General features: G+C 37.5%; 2 protein-coding genes across 2 annotated transcripts; one reads left to right on the top strand and one right to left on the bottom strand.

The window, feature by feature from the left end:
• The first annotated feature begins 2,342 nt into the window (after positions 1 to 2,342).
• On the top strand, positions 2,343 to 11,899 carry LOC145764459 (uncharacterized). Its single transcript, XM_082576073.1, has 10 exons — positions 2,343 to 2,409; positions 2,898 to 3,214; positions 4,803 to 4,968; positions 5,356 to 5,490; positions 5,871 to 6,047; positions 6,172 to 6,323; positions 7,629 to 7,694; positions 9,022 to 9,134; positions 9,340 to 9,496; positions 10,725 to 11,899. Exons 1-10 carry the CDS (start codon positions 2,343 to 2,345, stop codon positions 10,824 to 10,826), a joined length of 1,452 nt encoding a protein of 483 aa, XP_082432199.1. The 3' UTR covers positions 10,827 to 11,899.
• A 3,364-nt stretch (positions 11,900 to 15,263) lies between these two features.
• LOC145765353 (carbonic anhydrase 3-like) lies at positions 15,264 to 24,506 on the bottom strand. Its single transcript, XM_082577158.1, has 10 exons — positions 24,412 to 24,506; positions 23,335 to 23,657; positions 21,998 to 22,148; positions 21,600 to 21,647; positions 21,244 to 21,429; positions 20,836 to 20,987; positions 19,831 to 19,896; positions 17,793 to 17,905; positions 16,810 to 16,966; positions 15,264 to 16,487 (listed from the first exon to the last, which is right to left on the bottom strand). The coding sequence occupies exons 1-10, from the start codon at positions 24,494 to 24,496 to the stop codon at positions 16,368 to 16,370; spliced, it is 1,401 nt and encodes a 466-aa protein (XP_082433284.1). The 5' UTR covers positions 24,497 to 24,506; the 3' UTR covers positions 15,264 to 16,367.
• Positions 24,507 to 25,385: the final 879 nt, after the last annotated feature.

Below are 25,385 nucleotides of genomic sequence, written 5' to 3'. Positions count from 1 at the left end.
CGCTTGGATTACTTTGCCTCGTTGACATATGAACTATTTTCGAAATTGGTAGATTGAATCTTTATCCTCGGGCTGGGAAAGCTTCTTTGAGGCTTAATCCTGGCAGTTTCTCATACTTTTTGAGGCTTTGAATCACTGACGCAGGCCCGGTTACCGAGATTGACAGAGTGAAGTTTCTGATTAGTAGTTGCCGGGGATTTATACCATCTATTAGGTGCCACTGAATGGAGAGCAGTCCTTAACGTGCGTTGCTCAAGCGCACACCCCGAGAGTCGAACCAGCGCCGCTTGATCTTAAAACTTCTTCGTTCACAAAGTCACGCGCTAACCAACTGAGCTATTGAAGAGGACTCAAGGTTCGGTCAATCGTCGCGCAAACGTTCCCACCACTCGGCAACGCAGTCGACAAAGTGACGTCATTACGAAAGTGGTTGGCATAACTTTCGTGAATTAATGTCTCATTTGACGTGATGAAATGTCTTAGATGAGTGTGAAGCCAAATAATCAATTGTAAGAAGCCGAGACGCATGCAAGAGATTAGTCACCCGAGTTGTAAGAAGCAGCAGCGAGCAACAAGGAAGAATCTTTTCTAACAAACAGCGACAACATCAAGGTGTGAAATTTTTCAAATACTTTGTGACGTCACTTTACATTGTGAGTTGCTTTGGAAACTAAGTTTAGTTAAGTCAACATGTAGTGACATCACACTGCCATTATACACTCACACAAGTACACAACATGTTATTTCTTTTTGTCGCAGGCAAATCTACAGTTTACTATCACGAGTTACAAAATTTAACTACTGTATTTTCCGAACCTACTGTGGCAGGTTCTGTCTGCGTGAAATTTTCTTTATTATTTGCGTTTCTCCTATGCCCTATTCTCATCACGTGGTGTTACTTTCTCCTTAGTTGGAACACAAAACTTCAAAACTGCGTCTCACTGTGCCTCTGCGTGCGAGCAAAACGTGATGGCTCCGATAAACGACGTCAATTTACGTGGAATCGTGTAATAGTACGTCGACGAAAAACATGTAGTAGAAATTGAAAAGTAAGGAAGTTTATGGGATCGCAACTAATCGACTGGTCTGCAGGTTGGCGAGGACGAGGAGACTTTATCGCTTTGTTTAAGTAACGGCTGTGTTTAGATACAGCACCCTGGATACGTGAAATATGTATAAAAACAAGATGCAAAGCATTTCTCTATCTTTTGGCAAACAAATATTTGTAGAAATGCCGTCATCAGATGCTTCGGGATGTGATTCTGGATAATAGTTATGACGAGACAATTGCAAACACAAACCATGGATGTCCTTGAAAGTGGACTCCAGCTGGATATGAACAAACAGAAGTGAACGAGAAGGAAGAGATTATGATATCACATTGATACATCGTTTTCCAAGCTTGTCGCCGCACAGGGATGCTCCTATCCAAAATGTCTGCCAAGAAAACCATAACAGGATCTTTAATGGCCTGGCTATTACGCCCCAATCGCTATTGAATCATCGAATATCTTTTAATGTCGTCATCATACGGAAGGGTGGAATTAAAATGTTTCTTGGATACAACGAGGAATAGTCAAGAGTGAAGTCATGTTTACATCCACTAACCCAACCTATTCAATGAGGTGTGTTATTCTGGGCGTGACTTGCCATTACTCATGAGCCTGTGGCACAAAGGTCACTGGTTGAAAGTCATATATTGATCAATGGACATTGTTAAACTCTCACTACATATTTCAGCAAACTTAAACGGCATTGATTTCAAAATAATTTTAAACTGTTTTATTGTGCAATGTTAGATTTGTTAATCTAATACAGATGGAAATCTTTCATTTAAGCTACGTCATAATTAAATGTGTGTAATGCTCTTGTGACGTCACTACAGGCTGGTTTATTAAAATAAATGTATATCAACATTAAATAAATAGTTTGGTAAATTAAAATTAAACTTTCAATTCATTTGTCCTGTGTCAAAGCCTCTAAAATTGTTTTGTGACGAAATACAGTAATACTACGTTGTTGCTTCATTAATGCAGCTTTGTTTAAATCTTTTCACGTCATAATTGCAGGTGTTGGAAAGATATCGAAACTTTTAATAATTCCACGTGTAACCAATTAGTACAATTATAAACAAATAGGTCAAGTTGCGATTTTATTTTAACCTTGGGATGCTTTTGATAAAGTTAGTCTGGAAAATTTACTCCAAAGCCTGTTGAGACACCACCAGGTTTGAGAGAAAGTTAGAAAAACGCTTCTATGTAGTATATAAGTGAAAGCAATCGGTTCCAACCACATATCACCAGTCATGGTATTGAACTACAACTAGGTGCTTTGAATTAAGGATGCGATACCAATGGAATATATTGTGTATGTTCATGAATTGTATGTTTGTCGCAGCTTTGTCTACAGGTGAGGATAGAGTTGTTTGCGCAGCTGTTTGTACAATCTTCATTGTGTTTTCATAGACCTCTGTTAGTCGTCATTGTCATAAATACAGGTGACGGTTTAATAATACACACCAAGTATTATGATATATCATAATATACAAACAAACCAGTAGCTACAGCAGCTCATTCAGCTTAGTGATCGTGAAAAGCGATCTCGTCTCCGAATAAATTAGCCTCGATTATTGACGACAATATCTCAGATTGCAACCCAAGCAACTTAGCATCTCCGTTATATTATCCCTTTACTTAACACGGTGTTGCGCAAGCTGTAAACTTCAAATGAGTTTTTTTGTTAAATTTGTTTTTGGTCGCATAAAATAATATGTATCTTCTAACAGAAGACAGTGATAACCTGCATGAGTAAACGTGTTATTGTTTCTATCACTTTAACTGTTACGTCATTGTAAAATAAAGCAGCATTATTGCGTCATCAAACAACCATTGTTTCAGATTGCATTGGTCGGAGATCTTCCATCATTGAAGGGAAGGAGTATCGTCTCTTCACCAGGTTCAGGAGGTTTGCGGGTGCTCAACGGGCGTGCCGTTCATGGGGGCGAAGTATGGGGAGTACGACGGCAGGGCTTGCTAATGTTGTCAGCCCTCGGATACAAACCTGCCTCACAGACATGATATCATCGAGACGATACCGGAGAGCCATTTACAGACTCAACCACTTTACCCGGGGGTTCTATACTGGGGGTAGTGATCGAAATGGGGAAGGGAGATGGATGTGGGATAATGGGGAGCGCATCCCATTCAGAAATGAGGTACGTGCATATAATCAACCACCTTTTATTGCTCATTGCACCATCAACTTTCTTCTTGGGACGATTTTGTTTCACCTTGTTTTATAAACAAACCCCATCTATCCCGAGTGTACATTTGTTTGAGCAAAGAGAGAACTGAGTCGTCGGTACATGATCAGCTTGTGAAGAATGATGGTTGATAGAGGAATTTCATCCTTCATGGCATTGATGAAGTTCCTTTGGTCTCAAATGTCTCAAAACATTGAGGCAGATTGCGGCGGAAACAGAAATGTATTTTAAAGCCAAGTGCTGGGCTAGTATGAACATGTTGACAATGTTCTTATACAAGCTATATGTAAAATATCAAAGCAGCATCACTTCTACTTCTGTGTATCGATTGATAGAATGATCCAGAAATGAATTTAGTGTTTCATTTGCTTATAGAACAAAAGTACAGACGTTTGTTGATAAGTGATTTCATCTTTATGACGTCATAATACGATTGCGTTTCACGCTATTCCATAATCCGCATCAGAACAGTAGAAACCTTATCCATCGTTCATTTCACATAAAAACTCAAACAACAAAATTTTCCATTGTTTTTTTTTATTTCTTTTATCCAGATCAATATATAGTTTAATTATCTTTTGTGACCTCACCTGTAGATACAATCAAACCGCGTAGTGCTCGAGCGCTCTTCATTCAGACAATATTTGCCCAAGCGGCTTATTCTGCATGCACTTGGGAATGAACCAAAGATTTAATTAAATCAAGAATAATTCGTAGATATTTTCAACATTCCTCTCAGACTTCGATAAACTCCCATTGCGTCTGGTAGCGCTGTTTTATTATGACGTCACTGTAGTGGGTTGTTGCATGATATCGAATTGGGAATGGCGACTTGAAATCGCAATTAGTCATGCTGCTGAAAAAGCGACAAAGCTCTTTTCGCTTTTACACAATATGTTTGAAAACTACGTGGCCGTATCAAATGTGGAATCTCAGAATAATCAAAGTCTTTCCTTGTTGAAATGTTATACCAGCATCAAAACGGATAACAATCTCTTAGCACGCACTCGCCAAGTCGTTGTTTGAACTGTCGGATTAAGTTTGAACTTCAGTCACATGGGTGGACGACAGATGCTGTCATTTGACCCCACGGTTAGTCTAAGGATTAAAGAAGGGAACGAAAACCCTAAAAGTTTTGAATTTCAAAGATAGATTGACGGACCTTTATAATAATTAATAGCTGAGAGATGTTGCCTGACTTGCTGCCTCATAAGCAAGAAGAAGCTGTTCTGTTTTCAATATTTTGCATATTTTTATAAATTTTATGGTTGTTATCTGATGTATTGTATTGTTTGTTTTTGATGCTTTATTGCGGAAAACAGTTTATGCCTTTGTGCAACGTTGTTACAAATCTCTCAATTCTCTTATCATAGCATTAATGTCCTCAGACGCTTTTTATAAAACGACATATTTTAAGCACTACAATGATATGTTGCACATGTCATCCAAGTGACTCCTTTCGTCTTGTCTTTTTGTGTTTTGGTTATAATATGGACAACCTTGTCTGATACAAATAAATAAATAAATTGTGACGTCACAGGGCAGGTTTCACAACTGGGGCACACACGAGCCGAACAATTATTTCAACGAAGATTGTCTCCTGATGCTCTTTGTCGGTGTCGATAACTTCTTCTTTAGAGGCTACACAGCAGGGAAGTGGGTCGATGTGTCGTGCAATTACAGAAGATTTTACATTTGTGAACGAGGTAATTAGTTGGATATCATCCACAATCACTTTTATTCATGGAACTTCTCGATAATACTTGTTCGCTTTTGTAATCCAATCAAACTTACATTTGTAAACAATAACTCGTTTAATTTTTTTTAGTATTTTAAGCTTAATTTTAAGTATGCTTATGTTGACGAGATTTTAAATACCTCTAAAGATCATGACGGCTGCTAGATGTCGCTGTATATAGGGTCCTGGTTGCTACACTTGTAATTTTAAGTCTAAACAAACAATTTTAAAGACTTTAAAATATCCACCTCAGCTCAAAAGTGATTGTGATTTTAACAAAATTTAATTGAGTTAGTTGCGCCACATTGCAAGTTTATACTTCATTAACTCAAAATCATGAACTTATTCTGCTTAGAGTTGCCACCCCCGTCTACAACGGCTCCTTCTCCAACGCTGCTTCCTAATTTCACTCCAAGTCAACTCACAGCATCAACTGAATTTCCAGTTTTCCAGCAAGACTGGGGTTACTCCCCAGGGAATAATGGACGACGTGGGTTCTTCAGTTTCTCAAACATAGTTTAATTTAACTTTTCAAAATATTTTGAGTTTTAAATTTAATTCAGTTTTGTGAGTTGTTAGATATAGCCACGTCATTATCACGTAGCTTTGTGTCATAATCTTGTCACTGTTTAGTTTCATTAGTGCTTTATACGGCATGATTAAAATGTGCTGTTGTTGATGTAATTCTATGACGCGCTCAATTATGTTTCATTGGCATTCTAACAGCAGCCCACCTTAGCTTTAAGCTTCCATAACGTAAAAAATGGGAGTGTACGAGAAATTGCTTTGCGACTAAGATTCTTAAAAGCCATAACTCAACAGAAACAAGTGAAATTAAACGTAAAACCTATAAACAACTGACTGTTGCAGTGACACCAGAGAACTGGCATTTGGGGTATTCCACGTGTGGGGGGAGCAGACAATCCCCTGTAAGAATCGATGCATTACGGACGCGCAATTGTGTCATCAGTGAGTATTCCACTGCCGCGACTTGGGGGAGTGACGTCACAAACGTAAAATGGATTATCAGGAATACAGGGAGGGGCAGTAAGTCAATGACTTTATTTAATACTTCCTTTTTTTCTTTGTAAAAAAATCAGACTTTTGAATTTTTGTTTCTGCTGATTTTTTTTCTTGTTGAAGCGTGACTGATAATTGCTCTGTTCTGCAGTTGAGATCAGAACGGAACCTCCTGCTTCAATCTATACCCGTTTTAAAAGGACCAATCAGAAGTTGTACGTTGATTACATGAGGCTACTTTGGGGTGAAGAAGGAGCCAGGGGCTCGGAGCATCAGACTGGAAACCACCACTTTCAGGGAGAGGTAGGCTTGCACAATGTGACTGCAGACTTCCAAGTAAAGACAGGAACTATAATTCTCCTTATTGGAAGTCAGTTTGGCTTTTGATGTTTTCATTATTAAAATATGTTTATTATATGATATAATGTGTTATATGTTCTTTATTGTATTCATATGTTTAAAAAATTAAAATGTATTACATCAAATGATTACAATAATAGCTTCTCCCTCTTTGTTGTATTTTTCTACATTTACGTCAGCACATTTTAACCTTTTCATCATCGTGAAACCCCTGATTTACTTTCGCGTCTTTCACGAAACTCCTAATGACAAAAATTTCAAAAATCACAAATTGTAAGAAAATTGAATATTTCGTCATTACACTTCAAAAAGTAATTAGACACTTCAACAAATCAACAGTTTTTACAAAAGTTGCAAAGTCAGCCACTTACTGGCTCTGCTGTTCCTGCATTTCTGTTCCAATCTGCACACCGGCAACATTCTATAACTGTGATGTAAGAATAACGTTCTTGTGAAGGCATAGCAATGAACAAATGGTGCAACAACTGTCAGTGTTTCTTTGTCGACTAGTGACTGTTCTCCACATCTGGTTTAACTGCGTGGCCTACTTGGAGTGTGAATGCGGTGATCTAAACATTTAAAATAACGCATCAATATACTGAAGCAAGAAATCAATTCCGGTATAAAACGAGAACATGTCACGGAACCCCACTACATGTTCCGTTGAGTCCCTTTTGAAGAGCACTGATCTACGTCTTCGCCATCTTCGTCGTCGTCATAGTTTGTGCCTGCTTGGAGACTATTTCCTCGTACGCACTTATGTTTATTTATTGCTCCCGATTTAAATATTCGAAGAAACTATTTTTACACACCTGCTGCCATGGTTGCTTGTGACAGGTGTTGCCAGAGTTAGGATTAGCTTTTCTCAAATTAGGGCAGAATTCTTTATCTGGCAACGCTATTATGGCTTTAAGTATTTGGCAAAGTAATCTTTGAAAGGTCACGCAGCAACTCGCGAGAGTGACAATTTGCACTAAATCATATTGCGTCAATCCTTTGCTTCAAAATTACTCGACTCTACGAGAATCATGTACAGAGATAAATATACAATTACATCATCATCTCTAAGTGCTTCAACTTAGGTTGCAACAACAAACTAGATGACGTCAGTTTAGGTGAAGATGTCAGGTTGGAATTATCCACCAATCAAAGGCCTGCAAAGCGCTTTCTTAAAATAAAGTGGAATAATTAAGTCAATCGTGGTGCGTGGCAAGCAGTGACGTAATAATCATTGTCTGTACGTTTTAGCTACAAGTCTATCACCTCCAGGGGGCAGGAGAAAGGGAAAGACAAGCGCTAGCATTCATGATCATGGTAAGATTTAAAGAAACTTTTTGCAAGTCATAGTCCTGTTGAATTAATCGGCTTTTCAGAGTAACTTTCATGGCTATGAAGGGACTGTTAAAATCATAAGTCAAGGAAATAGCCAATAGGCAATGTATCCAAGAGAGTACGCTTAATTCCTTGATTATAAGAAAGTATCGCTTAAAATTTATAACATTTTTTTCAAACTTGAAGAAACTTTAATCCGCAGTCGCAAGCGGTTGCTGAGGTAATTAGAGAAAATTTATGTTAATTTGTTTATTGCTGTTTGAATGGCCAAATTAACATTTAGCATCCAACGCCGGGGATGGTACAATACATTGTTTACAATACCCACTTCAAGACATGTCTATATTGTTCGTTTAGACCAGGGGTCACCAACCTTTTTTCTCTGAGGGCCGGATTGCTGTGAGATTAACAGCTGCGGGCCGGATGCAAATTGCGAAAAGATATACAACTATTTAGAATCTCCATTGACTTGAGTTGAGCACAATAAATAACAAAGTCAGCGGTGGAATAGCAAAGTTGTGATGAAAATCGAAAGGTTGTTGGAAAAGTTATCTCCTGCTGTGATACACTATAGGGCATCGTGCTCTTGAAAAAACATTACATCTTTCCAAATTTGGCCTAGGCTGTCCCCATTTGTGGTGGCCTAATGATAAACAGCAACGTCAGTCCTTTACAAAAAGTTTGGTAATTTTTTTTCCTTAACAGTTACAGTGCAGCTGTTATTTCTGCAGCACGTGGCGGGCCGGATGAAATCAGTTCGGGGGCCGGTTCCGGCCCGCGGGCCGTAGTTTGGTGACCCCTGGTTTAGACGTTACTGTAAAATTCCTGAATTGCTTAATTACGTCCTTACACTGGCTTCAACGTCATATATCGAAGTGTACTACAAGTGACGCAAGATACCAGGTTGTCAGTTATCCACATGTCATGGATATTGTTCGTCATAATAGGATTTGTTTGTAATAAACAAGAGGCCACGACCAATGCCCTGGGGACTCCAACCTGAAAGAACAACAATTCAATAAATTACATGTTTTTAACCAGCCTAGTTGTTTACATTCAACCAACCTAGTCGTTTTTATTTAATTGTCAGTTTGTTGGCTAAACGTGCTAGGGGACACCTGGATAATAATTTGTAGAGTTCTGAGTTCATTCGGTAATTTATATTTTATGTTTCTCTTGTTTAGTTTGAGCTAAACTTGAGACAATTTCCAGAAAACATAATTCAAACCTGCGAGCCTAATTTTCGTTCACGTTTCTAACTTACATGCAATTGACTTCTTCATTTTTTCAACATCTTTTACATTTCAAGGAGCGACAATTTGTGACCAACCACAATTGGAATGATTTGTTACGTCACATAAGCAAAGTCCAAACCGCTGGGTTACAAGTAGAAATGACGTCACCACCTATGCACATCTACCAGTAAGCAAATTGTTATTCAACAATTGGTTTCTAATGGAGCGAAGATCAACTCAGTGTCAATCAAGTGGCTTGTGAGATACTGACTTCACTTGCTGAGCAAACGTTTATTGTTAAATGTGGTATCAAGATTTAAAATTTGAAATACATTCTCTCACCCCACCCGGAAGTAGAAGGGTAATGGAAGTCAACTTAATTTGCTTTTTAGGCTTCTTCGAGACTCTGACGTGAGATTTGGTCATGGGAGGGCGTCGTATATCACAGAAGTGGGCATACGCTACCTGGGATCGATTCCACATCCCCCTTGCACAGAAGACGTTGTGTGGACTGTGTACCCAAGACCAATCGCTTTAGCATTCCATCAGGTAACCGAAGCAACAAAATAGATTAATTTCACTGTTTCCAAAACGTCGATGAATTGGCAAAACCAACAATTGATAAACTTTAAAACAGCATGAACTGAACGATTGAATGAAATTAAAGTTGAAATATCTTAAAAGCAAAATTTCAAGATCTTTCAGTTGTCCGTTTAAAGCCTCCCCCCCCCCACAACCTATTCCTTATCCCAGGGGTGGGAAAACTACGGCCCGCGAGACCATTTTATGCGGCCCGCCGACACTTGCAAAAACTCCTACTCATCACTTATTGTTTTAATTAAAACTGGTAACAACAGGTTTTGTCACTTTCCTTTGCTGAAAGAAGCAAACATTTCTGGTGAACTTGCAGCAAAGTATAAAGTTCAGTTGGATACTTTGGCTATCGAATTCGGCAGAAGGTTCCAGGACTTAAAGAACCTGGAACCGAAGTTTAATATGCTCAGCTCTCCATTCACTACAAAAGTTTATTCGGTTCCTGAGGATTTACAACTGGAACTGCTGGACTCGCAAGCAAATAATGAAAGAGAAGTTTAAGTCAGATTCACTGCCTGACTTTTACAAGTCATTGTCTGACGATTTGTTTCCAAACTTAAAAAACTTTGCTGCTAAGTTTTTGACACTGTTTGGATCCACATACATATGCGAACAAGCATTTTCTTATTTAAAAATAAACAAGTCGAATAACAGGTCTTTGCTGACAGACACCAACTTGCATGATGTTATGAGGATATCTACCAGCAAACTTGCTCACAATTTGCAGAAGATTGTGAAAAACTGTGAACAGTTGCACAAGTCTCATTAACTTTCGTGATGATGATTGCATAGCTTTAAACGTAATTGAGTGTGAAATACAAAAATTGTGTTTAATATGAATATGCGTTTATTTACACACCCGGTAAATTTTCCTACTTTTTAATGAGAGTGTGCGGGCCCCCCCGGCTGCAACATTTTTTTAAATGTGGCCCTCAATACAAAAAGTTTGCCCACCCCTGCCTTATCTCCATAGTGAATCCCCAGTAATAACTAGAACTGGGCTACTTTGTGCTGATCATGTATTTTGCCAATGCGACATACCTTCGCAAGTGCACAGGATGGCAATTGTATGATGGATTGTCATCTTCATCTTCTCATCGCGTCACTGACGTCATAATGATAGTGGAGAATTACAACCCACATTTGTCCAACACCGGTTTCACCGCTATTTGATTGTTTTCAGTTCGACCTGTTACGTAAGATAGCAGGAATCGATGGGCGATCTATGAGCGGCAACATGCGGCCTCTGCAGCCCCTGCAAGGGCCGATGTGTACGGTGCGGTAGTGGAAGTGTTGCAGATACAAGATTCTGGTCTCATTTCCTCCCTGGATTGACAAGCCACGAAAACCTGGCGCAGCTTCACCATCTAGCGGTCATACATTATCTGATAGGGGAGCCAATTGGTTTCATTCTCTATACTGCCATTGGACTAATGATCATAGCAGCATAACAACCAAATAGGCATTTTCTTATTTCACTTACCTCATTTATTTACAAATATTGTAACATTTACAAATAAAACCACGTTATTTGTTGTGCAATTTGGGTGGAGAGGTTGCTATTTTATCATAAACATAGATCTGCTTTGCAACACCTCAACATCTAACGTTATAACAAAACAAAAATAAATAAAATAGTGAACGTTTTTGACTACGCATATAACTTAGTTCTTTTCAATCCTCTAAAAAACGATTTTACATGTAAAAGAATTATTAGAGAAACATACAATATAGCAACAACAGAAATATGATCCTATCAATACATTGAGAAACTGCAATCCTGCTCATATACGAAATGACTGCGCAGTACAACGGGTCAAATATTTGATAGAGGAAAACTTAAGTTCGAAAGGGAAATTATATTTTTTGAAAGGCTTGATAAGGACTATATGCATAGTCGAAAACGTTTGCTATTTTGATTTATTTTTGTTATGATGTTAAATGCTGTGGTGTTGCTAGGCATTATTAGTTCATCATTCGATGTGGTGCGAAAGATATTGACTTGTATTTTTAATAATATAAATGATGACGACAAGCTGATGAACGTATAAGGATCTTCAGCAGTGACATATATCGTCTTTTGTGAATTTATTTTGAGAAATATTATTTTATTTACAAAGTTACTAACCGTATCTGTTTACTGTGTTGCTTTTTTCAATATAATATTTATATAATGTGTAGAAAATATTTTGCCATAAATATTCAAGAAGTTTCACTGTGTGATAAAAGCTATTTATTTCCAATCAAGTGCTTCAAATTGTGCTGCATATATACGTACTTAGGTTCTTACGGCCATACATACCCGATGTTGATTGAAGCTAGTTATTACTTTTGTTTTCTTTTAATAAATTATAATTACTTGTACAAAGCGTGCTTGGCTACAGACTAGTCCATCTATATGAGGACACAGTAGAGCGCTTTACCGTATTGTTAAAGTTTAGTGCCAGATTGCGCTTCAAAGGTTTATAGTTAACTTTTCAGTGGACTATGAGTAGTTTGTTGATTGGCTCATTTCCCTCGGCTCAAGAAATCCTCTTCAGAGACTTGATCCTGGCAGTTCGCATACTTGTAGAGGCTTTTCAACCACTAACGCAGCCCGGTCATCGAGACTGACAGAGCGAAGTTTCTGCGTTGAAGTGCTGTTGTCTGCAAATTATTCCATCCACTAAGTGCCGCTGAATCGAGAGCAGTCCTTCCAGAGTAGAGTCGAACCAGCGTTGCTTAATCTTGTAGGCTTAGTTTCTTCATGCACCAACGCGGACGCTTATCTAACGCAGCTGTCGACGCGACACAATTGTGACTCATTTGTGACCCGTATCCATCTGTTTGTTACATTTCTTTGCTTTGTTAAGTCGGAAGAAACTTAAGGACCATTTGTTGTGTCGGCAGCCTACTCTGAGCAGGGGCGTAGTCAGGGTTGGAAGTAACGACTAGTTGTCACTATTCGATAGCGTTATTTGTGGCTTTCTGAATATCGAATGCTTATATCCATTTCTTTTAAAAATAAATATCGAATGCGCGTTATTCACTGCTTTTTTATGCAAGCAACGAAATCATTATTCGTTTTTCACTAATCGATATTTAGGAGAACTGCTGAATCATTTTTTGTTGTTCACTTATTTTGTCTTCAAAACAAACTAACGAGATTTAGTTTTCGGATTAGCCTACTACCCGACCTAGTCCTCTTCCGGTTTTCTAACTTTAAAGGATTAAGAAAAACTTTGCGGCAGTACAGTTCAGAAAAACCATGCCAGTGAGAGTCGTTATACTCGTTAAATGAGCAAATACAATAAAAATACAATATTTTTAGTAATTGCTATTCATTGCTTTTTTATGTATCGATAGCGGAAAACCATTGCTTTTTTGGGCACTATCGAATAGTGAAATAGTCATTGCTTTTTGACTAACGACTTTCAACCCTGGACGTAGACATGAGAGGCAAATGAGGAAGTTGGCCCCTCGCCACGAAATAGTTTGAATAAACATTTCACTTTTTGTTGCAGCATCATTTGATAAAGTTTACTATTGATTTAGACTGAAAGTACTCTCAGAATGACTAATTTTAAGGTACTTTTTTTTAAATTTTATAAAGGAGCCCTCCAGGCTCTCCTCTGGGTGATTCGCTTTTGGTAAATTGTTGCTAGGTTCACTGGGATGTGCAAACGTACTTATTTGCCCCTCCCCTTAAAACAATGTTTAGCTGGCTACGTCTCTGACTCTGAGTGACCAAGAGGAGCAATTTCTTTCTCGGGAAAGTAAACTCAAACCCGAGATTACTTTAGTGCATTGCTAGAATAAAAACATTTATAACAAATGTTCATCATCAGTAATCATCCAAGTTCATTTGACGCAAACGTAACTTCGTCATCTTAACCACGTCATGGTATCACCACAAGTTATCGCTAGGTGTCAGTATAAAGGCAGGTTTGTCTTTCGAAGTTAAGCGGTCCATCGAAATCGCTGCAGATTCCACCGACGTGCCATGGAATTGTCATAGACATTGTTATCATTTCTAAATGACCTGGTTGTCTTTTGAGGTCCTTCCAGCTGTGATCCTCAATGTGCGTGCAACTAATCACGTTGGCTACAATCGTGACGTATTCACTGTTTCTGGTAGGACAGAACACGTTGAGTGTCATTTCATAACTGCTGGAATGACCCTGCTTAGAAGCGAACTTAGGTTTACCAATTCCAAAGTCCAATGGGCCTTTATGCTAGTCGCCTACATTTAGAAATTATTTTCATCTCCGATCACGCAATTGACAATTTGTTAATTAGTTTTTATTGCTTGCAATTTCCTTTTGCACTTCAGCATGATTGAAGGTGTTTCCAGTTATTATTGTAATTTATGTTGCTGTAAAAGTGCCAATCAATTGACACAATCAATTAAAAATATTCAATATCTTCTGGACTTGTAATCAATTATTTCATTTCTTAGATAACCTATGTATGGTCTCTTGGTCTGGCTTCCAACCATCCCAGTAACCATCTGCTGTTGATTCAATAGCTAAAAGTCTTTCCATGCAGAACTGTTGAGAGGATAATTTAGACTCGTTATCAATGAGCTCTTCGGGCCCAAAATCAAGACACTTCTAAAAGACACAACAACATCCAAATAATACGCCGTATATTCTTCGTTCCCGGGCCCCTTTGACAGGTTACAAGCCCCTATAAGCATACCGAGTGAGTACAAAAGCACCCTATGGACCCCCTTGTCAACGCTACTGCTTTCAGGTTATTGACAAGTTGAGAGTGCGCTTGTCACTTGTGACTTCATCAATGCATCAGTCTTCTGCTCATTATGACGTTTGTTGGTTTAGAATTTCAACCCGTGTCTGCAGTTCCTGAGGTTTGGAGTTCAAAGCTTCCCTCAGATAATGTTTTGACTGTATCAAGTCATCATCATCATCAAAGACGATGCTTAATTGACGTTGATTGTACGTTGTGAGACAATGTTTCAACTACCCTCACGTTGTTTTAGTTTGTTAGCTATTGTAAGGGAAGTAAGATTTCATAACTTAGGTCGATATTAGCTCAGATGCCCTCCCGAACACATTTGAAAATTTGAAATTAATCGCGAGTAAAGAAAGGCGTGGAACGCTAATCAGTAGTTTGGTCATAGCACGATGTCATTATGACCTAACATTCAACAACAATGACAGGTATGTTAATCGAGTTTGCGATTCTGAAGACTTGACTTCCAAAGATGGCGAAGTGAGCAAGAAACTGATTGTGACTGACGTTGTACCTCAAACTCGACCAGAAATTCCCTAAGCTGGTTTTGCGAAACTTGGTAGGGTACTTCAATATTTAGTTGAATGTGTAATAAAAGACATCCAAATATAACCCATACACCTCGTTATACTTATACATGATGGCGAGGTGGATTTGATGGGTTGTAGACCATGTTTTGTTAGTTGATTAAAAACACTTGCAACTTTATACTGACGTTGCGGGTAAAATCAGTTTATTTTTCAGACTATTTCTGGACTGTCTGGTTTTGTTTCTGTGATGTCATTTTTATGTATTGAACTCAGGTTGACCAAAGTGACTAACCATCTTCTCCTAAACCTTTTGAATCAAATGATTCTCTTGTTCTGCTGACAGAGACGTGCATCGCCACACCACATCAAATCAACAATCGTAAGGAAAAGACTACACTTGATTCTTGCAAACCAAAAAAAAAAAAAATATCAACAACAACATCACAACAAACTCGATTTCCAGTGAGGATGGTTTCATTCTCAGCATCACCGATAATAACGAATATCATTAAACTATAAGACTATCATAGCACATGTCATGCGATAATTTAAACATATCAAGTCTATAAATTAAAATAAATAATAAATAAGCGATGATGATTTTTTCTCTTGTTACAAAACAATGCTACAAAATTTTATAAACAATATTTTCGAAGGTGACGTAATGCTTACGTCACTTAAAATGACGTCAGAAATCACGTGTCAAGTTTAACGAAGATAAAGCTCTGCAAATTTTCAGAAAACGTTTACGCTTTAGGTATAGCACATCAAATAAGCAAAACATTTCAAGAATTGATACAAAACAATAAAGGTAGAATTGTCTTCCCCTCTCAAGCCTGTCATGATAGCTCGTGGCGCGATACGATCGTAGTGTAACAATGGCCGCGTATCTACCTCACGAAATTACCACTGGCTTTCCTAGGAAACTAGAATCAGAGTTCGTTCAAAATGAATCAACCACCATTGTTTTGAGATAGATCTGTATAGAATTATGACGTCACATGGTCACAGTGTAGCGGTTGTCTACTACGCGTCAATCAAACATCCATTAACAATGTACCAACGCAATGTACTGGTAATAGTGACGCAATAATCACAAGTGAGGTGCAAATTATTTGAGACTCTCCGTCTACTTAACATTAAATTGCCATCATGACAATTGAATGAGGCAACACAATAAACATAATAAATAAATTAAATCAAATATAGTTATTACTCTCTAAAACCTCTACACAGCCTGTTTCACCCTAAAAGTGGGATCATCAGAAGGTCCTTATTCAAATAAAAAGTCTTGTTCTATTTGAATAAGGACCTTCTGAAGATCCCCCTTTCAGGGTAAAACGGGCTGTAGAGGCTTTAGAAACTAATAACTATATTTGATGTAATTTGCTCTGCTTGGCTTTTTGCTTGGCTTTGAGCACTTTTTGTTGTATTAAAAGCATTTATGGTTTAATAAATAAATTCAATGTAAAAATGAGAAAAAATGTTTAATCAAGTGCTGTGTTGTAGGATGGAACTCAGGTCCTTCTGGTTGCAAGCACCAACAAAATGTGAAGTGAGAATCATACAAAGCAGTGGGGGCTTGAGGATGGGGACTGGATAGGGCGCCAATTCCCACTCATGAACCTTGGGAGGTTGTTCTCATCCGTCCCCTCCATGTGGACATGACGAAGACCCCGAAACTGAAAATAAAATCAACTCAGTCAATAGAATGTCGATAGCTTTCGGTACAAAGTTATTCAGAGTTATTGTAATACAATATAATTTTTAACATAACCAGCATTTTCCTCGCCGACTTGAGTCCGATTCAAAGCAAAGTTTTCTCGTGGCCAAGATGACTGAGATTGAACATCAATGTCCCTTCATCATCGGCGTCGATTATTTAAAACTCCATGCACGTTTGCTTGTGAACTTTCCACGTGTGTTGGGGGGTTCGGTTGCGTATTAATTTCATTAGTGACGTCATATCACATCGATTATATTTGTAAAGCATATGATGGTTACCTGACCGAAGGACAAGGTGACAGGCCTCGCGTAGACAGTCCACACGACGTCTTCTGTGCAAGGGGGGTGAGGCAGTGACCCGTGGTATCTGACCCCTATTTCTGTGATTGACTCTGGGGTGGAGAACCTTTCATTTGGTACAGAATCACTCAACAACCTGAAGAAAACAGAGAGGTTCAGAAACAAATCAATTGGTTTAAAAAGTTATAAACAACGCGACGTTGCAATAAACGTTTGTGAAGCAATAAAGCAGGTTGTCTTCCACCCGAGTCGCGTATGTGCATCTGTAGGCCATAGCAAAAACATTATGTTTGGTGATTGAAAAAGTTTAAGTTTGTTTTCTCTTTCGAAAACAACGTTTCTATCAAGCAATTTGAGATCATGTCCAGAGGCAGGTCTGAGTATCAAACTAAGATCTTGGAAGCCTTGTACATAAAACGTAACAATACACCTTTGAACAGACAATTGTATGCTTGCGGCTCATCTTTCTTGCTCTCTGCATTTTAAAATTAGTGTTTTCGCACCTTGCCTTTCTACCATATCATGTGATCTGTTTAACACCTTTTGATGCAGTTACCTTTGATTCTTGTGGAGCCTATATCGTTGAGTTTGAGCTAGTCAGAAGTACTGTGCAGTTTTTGTTTTTTCCTGTTTATAGATTTAGTAAACTATTGTATTTTATTCAGATGTAGTTAAACTGCATGTTATTCCTGAAGAGGACATCTTGTGATGTCGAAAACGTTCGATATTTAATTTGTTGCGTAGTTTTGTGTTTCTATAAATGTAATAAACTTGAATATGTTAAACTTGATCACGTCGCTCGGCTTCGTATGCCTATGGTTCAACAAGGCAAACTCTCTACCGAAGCTTTACTTTTCTCTTTGTTACAAAATTGCTAATGTATTTAGTGTAGGATACTACAGTGCATTGATTTAAACAAAGAAAGTATTAGCAGCATCTAGACAAAATTATTTGAAGCTTACGTCATAATGTTGTCGACAGGCGCATCCATTATGTCAGAAGAATCAGGCTCCTGGATCTTGGAAATATGATCTAGGAGACTTATCCAGTTCTCATTAGGTTGAAATTCTCTTTCCTGAAAAGATATTAAAATGTTGTGCATTTTCTTTGAATCTGTTTGTTTCAAAGACTCAACACCATTATAAAGTATACACGAGGTTGCACCAAATTGCTGAAGTGTTTGAGATCAAAAGTACCAAGTTCTGTTGGTTTTTGATTTTCTCCTGTTATAGTTATAGCTGACGGCCCAGTGTACAACGTGAGTTTCGGGTACTTCTATTTTTAGATAGATTCTTAAAAGCCGCAACTCATAGCGCATCTAAGATATTGTGATGAGTAACCAGATCTCAATCTTATGAGCTTTGTCATAATTTACTTGGATTCATGACGTATGGCCAAGGAAGCTCCACCCATTTCCTGCATTCCAGCAGTGAGTTCAACCAATGAAAACATTTGAACTGTTATCACACCAAGATAGTGTAGACAGAAAAAGATGAAAAATCCTGACAATTTATAAAACTTGTGCTGCTGCGTGACAAATTCATCAAAAACTAAAAGTACTATGATCCTAACAAAAGTTTTGTGATTAATATATTATAAAGCACTTCGAAATTTTTTTAAGTCACGAGGCAAAAACATGTTGCTTCTTGCTTTCATGTGGTTTTATGTAAACATAAAAATATTTTAGTTTGAAAAAAAGCATGAGGAAAATATTTTTTTAATCTTTTGTATAAACACAAAACTGTGATAATCTGAAACACCAAAAATGTTATAAAACAAACATTTCGTTGTTTAAAGATTTATTAATGAAGATGGGTGAGTGGCGAATCCGAATGAAAGTGTGGAACGAATTTATAGACAAGTTGTGATAATCTAAAGTAGAAGAGATGTCGTTTCGCCAAGGTTAGAATCACCCATTGTTTCCATCGCGCTATAGCATTTTTTTTATCCAGTTTCATTTTCGTAAAGAAATATCGCGTTTTGAAGACCAGATCGATTTTTCAGTAACGCATTGTAGCCTACAATATATTTATATATACCAAAACGAGGGATCCGTTTTCGCATCAGTTTAACATCTCAAAATGGAATCAATTACAGGTTTGACCACTTGGCACTACCGGTACCTTGACGAAGCATATCTGCACGCTTTATCAAGTCATACAAACAAGGCACATGTTACCGATGCAGTGCTCTGCTGCTCTTGCAAGCGAGGCACAAATGCCAACACCAGGCGCTGGTAGCGAGTTTGATCAATAAACCATGAAGGTTATTGAGGTCTTGGTGCAGTTTAGTTGGGTCATTATCGCCACCAGTGAACCCCTTTCAAAAAGAAAGAACGTGAGTGTCTGCTCATCCACTTTTGCTAACTACTTCCTCCTTAAAGACAGAACGTTTTTAAAAGTTTGTATTTATAGCCCACATAAAATATCATATATCTTTCCTAATGAGACGCAGCGGCGTTTTTTAAAACTGGATACGAATAATTTGTTGTCATTTCAAAAAATTGTTACGGAAAGTGTATTTTTAACTTGAAAATGATGTCATTTAATATTGATAGTTTTCAACTATACAACCACTACAATTCTTTCAGGTTTCGATTGTTTCGTGAATACGATTACATCTGCGCAATGCACATCACAGGTAGTTATATATATATGGACAATATCGGCATTATGAGTAACAATGTTATGGTGATCTAATAGTTCAAATTGTTTGGAAATAATCAAATCGATTTGTTGAACTTCAATAAGAAGACCTGAATATCTTTGGCTCTTGATAGATATTTAAACACACTTTTCATAATTGAGTTAAAATATCATGAGATTTTAATGGTTCGAAAGAGCGATACCGGGACATAATTTGAAGTGGTTGGGATTTTTCATTATGAAGGTAACTTTAAGCAACGGATATTTTTAACATCTATTTTAAAAGTTGTTACATAAACAAAGAGTTGGAAAATAATTTGCAAAAGATTTAAAAAGTCAAAAAAATCATTCTTACCTGCAACATAAAAGAGATTGCATGTCTCTCTTCCCCAGGAGTAACAGGATGATGGAAGATTTGAAGCTGGAAATTATTGAAAAGCACGATTAATATGGAATATAATAAAACATGCATATAACATATTGCTTTGTAAACCAATAGTCGATAAGATAAAATGAAATATGTATTTCATTATCACGTCATAAACATTTGGTTCGTCACAGATGAACCATTACGATCAAAGTCTTTTCTAAATAGCAATTTTGGGGAAATTTTTTTGTGATAAAAAATGAGAAAAAATCAAAATGACGCCTCACGGCTTTATATTTGTGTTTCTTTGGCATTTCATGTTTGTAAGGTCTGCGTCATAAACAACCCGTTAAAATCGGTTTGGTGTTTTGTTATCTTACGTCACAACGAGCTTTGGAAACAAACTAAGATTCCCCCTTTGAATCGATCAAATTTAATTAACCTTTCAATCTTAAAATCATTGTAGTTGTAAAACAATTCTTAGCATTTTGAAAAGTTAGAAATTTTGAGTTTGCTATTCATTATCTTTTCAACGACTTTCTAATGCAATGAATGAGGTTGAATGACAGATATTCATTTTAATATCATGAAGATAATAATGATGATCCAAGCCAACAGCAGTTCCATAAAAAAAGTTATCAAGTGCATTTTTTCCCATAATTTTAACTTTCATTTCTTGTATTAACCTTGCAGCAATCAGTGAACATATTGTTTATTGTTACGACACAAAGCCAAAGCAATTACGACACAACAAAGAAAACAATGATTTGTGTTGAACCGCGATCAGCATTGTCGTTAGAATCTACTTTAAAAGATGAAATCGATCTGTTTTGATACTTTTGTTGCTAAATATAAATTTTGCCTAAAAATAGACGCAAAATATGTTGATAGGTTTGTTATTGTGATGAAAAGTTGAAGTAATTTCTTAGATATATGGATAACAACAAGTAACGAAATATTTCTCATACATTCTGCATGAAACATTGTTCTTACTTCGCCTGCGTGTCTGATGCCCCCGACAGTATGCTCTGACCCAGAAACCCTGTTGGTGCCCCATTTGAGTAGCATGAAATCCACAAAGTGGCGCTCTTCACTACCCCTAAACAGGGCGTATAGGGAATTGGGCGTCTCGGTGGTGATTTTAACTGAAATAAACAAAAAAAAAACATTAATTTATGCTTTCAAATAATGAAGACATAATAAAGTTCTCATCACGTAACGATTTAACCGAATAGAATATAAAGCTTGCAATAAACGAAGACGATTACAGAACATGCTAAATAAATCAAATATAGTTATTACTATCTGAAGCCTTTACAAATTGTTTCACCTAACGGATCATCAGAATAACGGATCATCTTATTCAAAAATATTAATCTTCATTCCAGCTCTGGTACATACTTGTTCTTCCCGTGTTTTCAATCTTCCATCTTACACTGGTGTTGTTCACCCATTCCGCAATGTTGCCCTCTTGCTGCCCCTGGCACATGGGCACGCCCCTATTTACCGATACGTCCACCGGGGACTGTCGGGTCCCGTTACAGGCCGAGTATTCCTTTTTTAAGTTGGCCCATTTTCCAGGTGGTGCTGTGTGACGCAATAATACACAAACATTTAGAACATTTATGAATAGTCCAAAACAAAAGGCAATAACAAAAACTTAAATATCTTTTAATTTCAAAAACAAAACTTTTCAACAAAAAATAGAGTCAATTTGACTTATTGTTTCACTTGGGCAAAAATTTCTCAAAACTCACTTGCATGAGAGTTGTTATTGAAACCCCACACTCTTTGCTTTGGAATGTCTGAAAAATAGAAAAAATTTCTTAACCATTTTATGCCGATTCTTAAGTGTGTAGTTTTTGTGTAATTAAATTATTATAAGAAAATTCCCAAACAATGGATTATGCTTTAAAGCTTAGTGGCTTATAAACAAAGTGTTTTAAAACTGCTTCAGTCTTTTGTTTGAATTGTTGAATGTTGATAGATACAAATTTATAAAGCTGAGTGTTGAACTTTCATTGATTGTCGCTTTCATGAATGAATGTGACAATAAAGGGCAAAACAAAACACAAGAACTTTAGGTCTTGTTCAGTCTCGATTGTCCGTGGAAATATCTGCCTCCTATTGATGATTCCACATTTACAAAACGTACCTCTCTCGCAGATATAGAAAGTCTCGTCATCACAAGGATGCCCCACCCACGTTCCTTTCTCCTGTGCCCCGTGGAGAACCATCGTCATGCATCTCTTACCGGGGTCACTTTTGCGGGGTTCGTCCTCACCCCATTTGTGGAATCCTTTGTTCTGGAGAGAAAATATAATCGAATGTTCATGATAAGAACAAAAAACTACTTTAAACCATTTCATTTTTTAACAAAGGTCTATTATTTTCTTATGGAAATACAAGAACATTTTTTTCTCTACATGTTCTTCACGCCGATCCCTTTTCTCAAGCGACCGAGGCAAGGAAGCACGCGCTGTCGTAATCTGCGCAGGTAATCTTCGTTCCTACATTATACGTCATAATCGAGATTTGATAGAGGCGGTTGTTTGCGTATTGTTGTCTCAGAAATTGAGACTCTTGTTCGGTTCGAATATCGCGATTTAGGCGGTGACTTGCCGAATATGATGTAAACAAGTGTCATAATTATCAAAGCGGGTAAACTGCAAAACATACGCTGCAAGATTAACATGGTGCAATGAGATTATGATGTCACAAACATGTAAAGGTGTCACAGAGGGTCGTGTAGTTAACGCCTTTAATAATTAAATTATTGTTTATTTTGCATCTAAGCGATTCATCAGCAAACAACACGGTTTGCTTCTGTAAATGGAACGACATAACTTCCAACGATAAATTAAAAGTTTTGTGGTTAAACAAACATGACAGTTGTAACTTCTCCCATTGACAAAAAAAATTGTTCAGAAGTACGTCATCAACAACGTCTGAAAAGGGGAAGTTGTTTGCAACTTTTAAAATTTCCTCCGGTCATTGTGATAAAAATATCATCGATTGTCATGCTTTGGAACTTTTATGATTATGACGCTTGTATGGAAAACTTTGCGATATTGGTTTGGAATCTTATTGGGGAATAAAATTGTAAACCTAAATGATCGCGCAACCATGCGTAACGTCCATCAGTGCTTTCATTCTGGAACGCAATTTCAGTATGCCAAGATCATGCATGAATAGAAGAAGTAATAAATAAATAAATACGTATTGCTAAAAGTATTTGAAGTCGCTTTACTTCTAGTACAACGATATGTGCCAAGATTACTTGGCATGGACAACAACGTAACATTTACATTTTAAGGTAATTTTATTTTTCTTGGTCAAAGAAAATACAACAAAACTTCTATCAAATGTCACTGACCAACGTGGTTCATTATTTGTCAACTTAATTAAAGTAATTTTAACATTTTCTCTGAGCTCTGCTTATAGAAACTCAACTGAGAACGATGAAAGTGGTTGATTAAATTCTTGGCCTACCTCTTGTTGGTGGTTAATGCGGCCACCTTTCGGCCAGGCCCAATTCGTGAAGTTAGTGGTCCCTCCTATCAGGTATCCGATATTCCCCGTCCTCCCCTCCCAGTCCCCCATTTTGTAGTTCCCCTCTGTCGTGATCATTTCGGTCAGACAAGCCTGAGTGGCCATGTCAGGAATGGAGGCCAAACGGCCAACGCTTTTCCAGCTTTCCCCCCAGTCTCTGCATCGTTGTTTCGCGACTTCAAACGTGACCTTGCTGTTAAAGAGCTTGTATTCCTTGTTCTCTCCCAGCACGTTCCTGATCGCGTCCGTGCGTCCCGAACATTCTGCACGGAACAACATAACTGTTGTGACGACATAATCAAAAACAAAATATCTTGATGGTGCTACGTCACAGGAAGGGTGACACCATAAAACGGAATTATGTGTTGGAAGCGCTTAAATGGTCACCCATTTCCTTCGACTGCGCAAGGGTGTTGTCTGTAGCTGATGATTTCCCCACCCACATCCGTAGCGGGGCGGGGTGTGGTGATGATTCCAAGCATTCCCTTTCACAATCTTCCACGGAAATTAAACTTTTTTAAATAGCAAGGTAATATACAAACAAGGTTGACTTCCGTCGATTTGAAATATAACTACATTTACCATCATCCCAATTTATTTTATTATTATTTAATGTGTCAGTAATTGAATCATTATCGCAAAATGCAACAGAATCGAATGGAACTTAATTATTTTGGACTTGGGCGAAACGGGCAATTATCTCAAAATTATCCAGCGGAAGAGTTTCTCACGCTTGAAAAAGTAAAGAAAAAATAATATTCTCGTGACACATCTTTGTTGCATTGGGTTGTTCAAAATTCAATTAAACAATATTTCTGCTATACCCTGTTTAGAAAATTTCAAGTTTATGATGAAAATAATTTTTGAATTCTTTTGACCCAGACATGTTAAACGAAACAATGAAAGGTTGCTAAAGCTGGAAACACGGCTTTGAAAAAGCTGAATAATGGTATAACAGATTGTTAAACGTTCATCAACGTCAAAAACACAAAAAAATAAAACGTCGAATTAACTCACCTGCAGCTGCGTTGCTATTAGCGACGTGGTATGATGCAATCAATTGCAGGCAAGCTGCCAGTGTACCTAATCCGCAGCCCAACATTGTCTTCGTGTTTTCTTTAAATTAATTGATAAAATGTCGATTTTCTTCTTGGTGTGCTTGGTGGCAGTTATCTGTGGAGAGATAACTTAATTCTGAATAAACGGACATCGGTTTTTTCTTATATACTCACGGCCGACGCGTATTTTTGCTGCGTAATAACTGAGTGCGTAACATAAGTAGCACAGCGATCCCAGGCAAGGCTACTTTACATATTGACTATGAGATCTCGTGTGATAGTAGCGGCATTTTTGTTGCTACATTTGTTGACATTCAACACTTCGAAGTGTATTGTTATGTCATAAGGATGTTATCATTTAAGTGTCAAGCGTTTTGATTTACAGCTGCAAATCATAGTTCAATCACTTGTTACCCAACAACCTGATGAGGAATCGGAGGGGCTACTTTATAACAAGGCTCTGTAACAACTCAATGGCCCAAACAAACACTTTCACGGTTTTGACTTGGAATGCAAATAACGTGTTGTGGTTGTTGAAGGTCACAAGTGACCACACTGGATGCGGCCATCTTTCAACTTTACTCTATGTTAGAATTTATAAAATAGACTTAAAGCAAAAAATGGAAGAATAAGTTATAATTTATCAAAGACAAAATTTCATGTCGTTTTGACAAAGAGAATTAAAATTTATCAGCAAAACGCATAGGCTAAAGCAAGTCATGTTGTGAAAGTTGTTAAGACTTTAAATGCTAAGTTTATGTTTATGTGTAGCTATGTTTTATAAAAGCTTTGTCAGGGCAACTTTATTGGATCAATAGAATACGTCACCTGTGACTTCCGTTACATGTTTACAAGCAGATCAACAACATTCACACAAACGTCATCTACAGTATGTGCTGGCAACATAAACTGTATTCCGTACAAGTATATTCA

This window comes from Aplidium turbinatum, chromosome 2 (genome assembly GCF_918807975.1).
Source record: "Aplidium turbinatum chromosome 2, kaAplTurb1.1, whole genome shotgun sequence".
NCBI classification, from domain to species: Eukaryota; Metazoa; Chordata; class Ascidiacea; order Aplousobranchia; family Polyclinidae; genus Aplidium; species Aplidium turbinatum.
The sequence above is the reverse complement of the archived record's forward strand: the minus strand, read 5'-3'. Positions and strand labels throughout refer to the sequence as shown.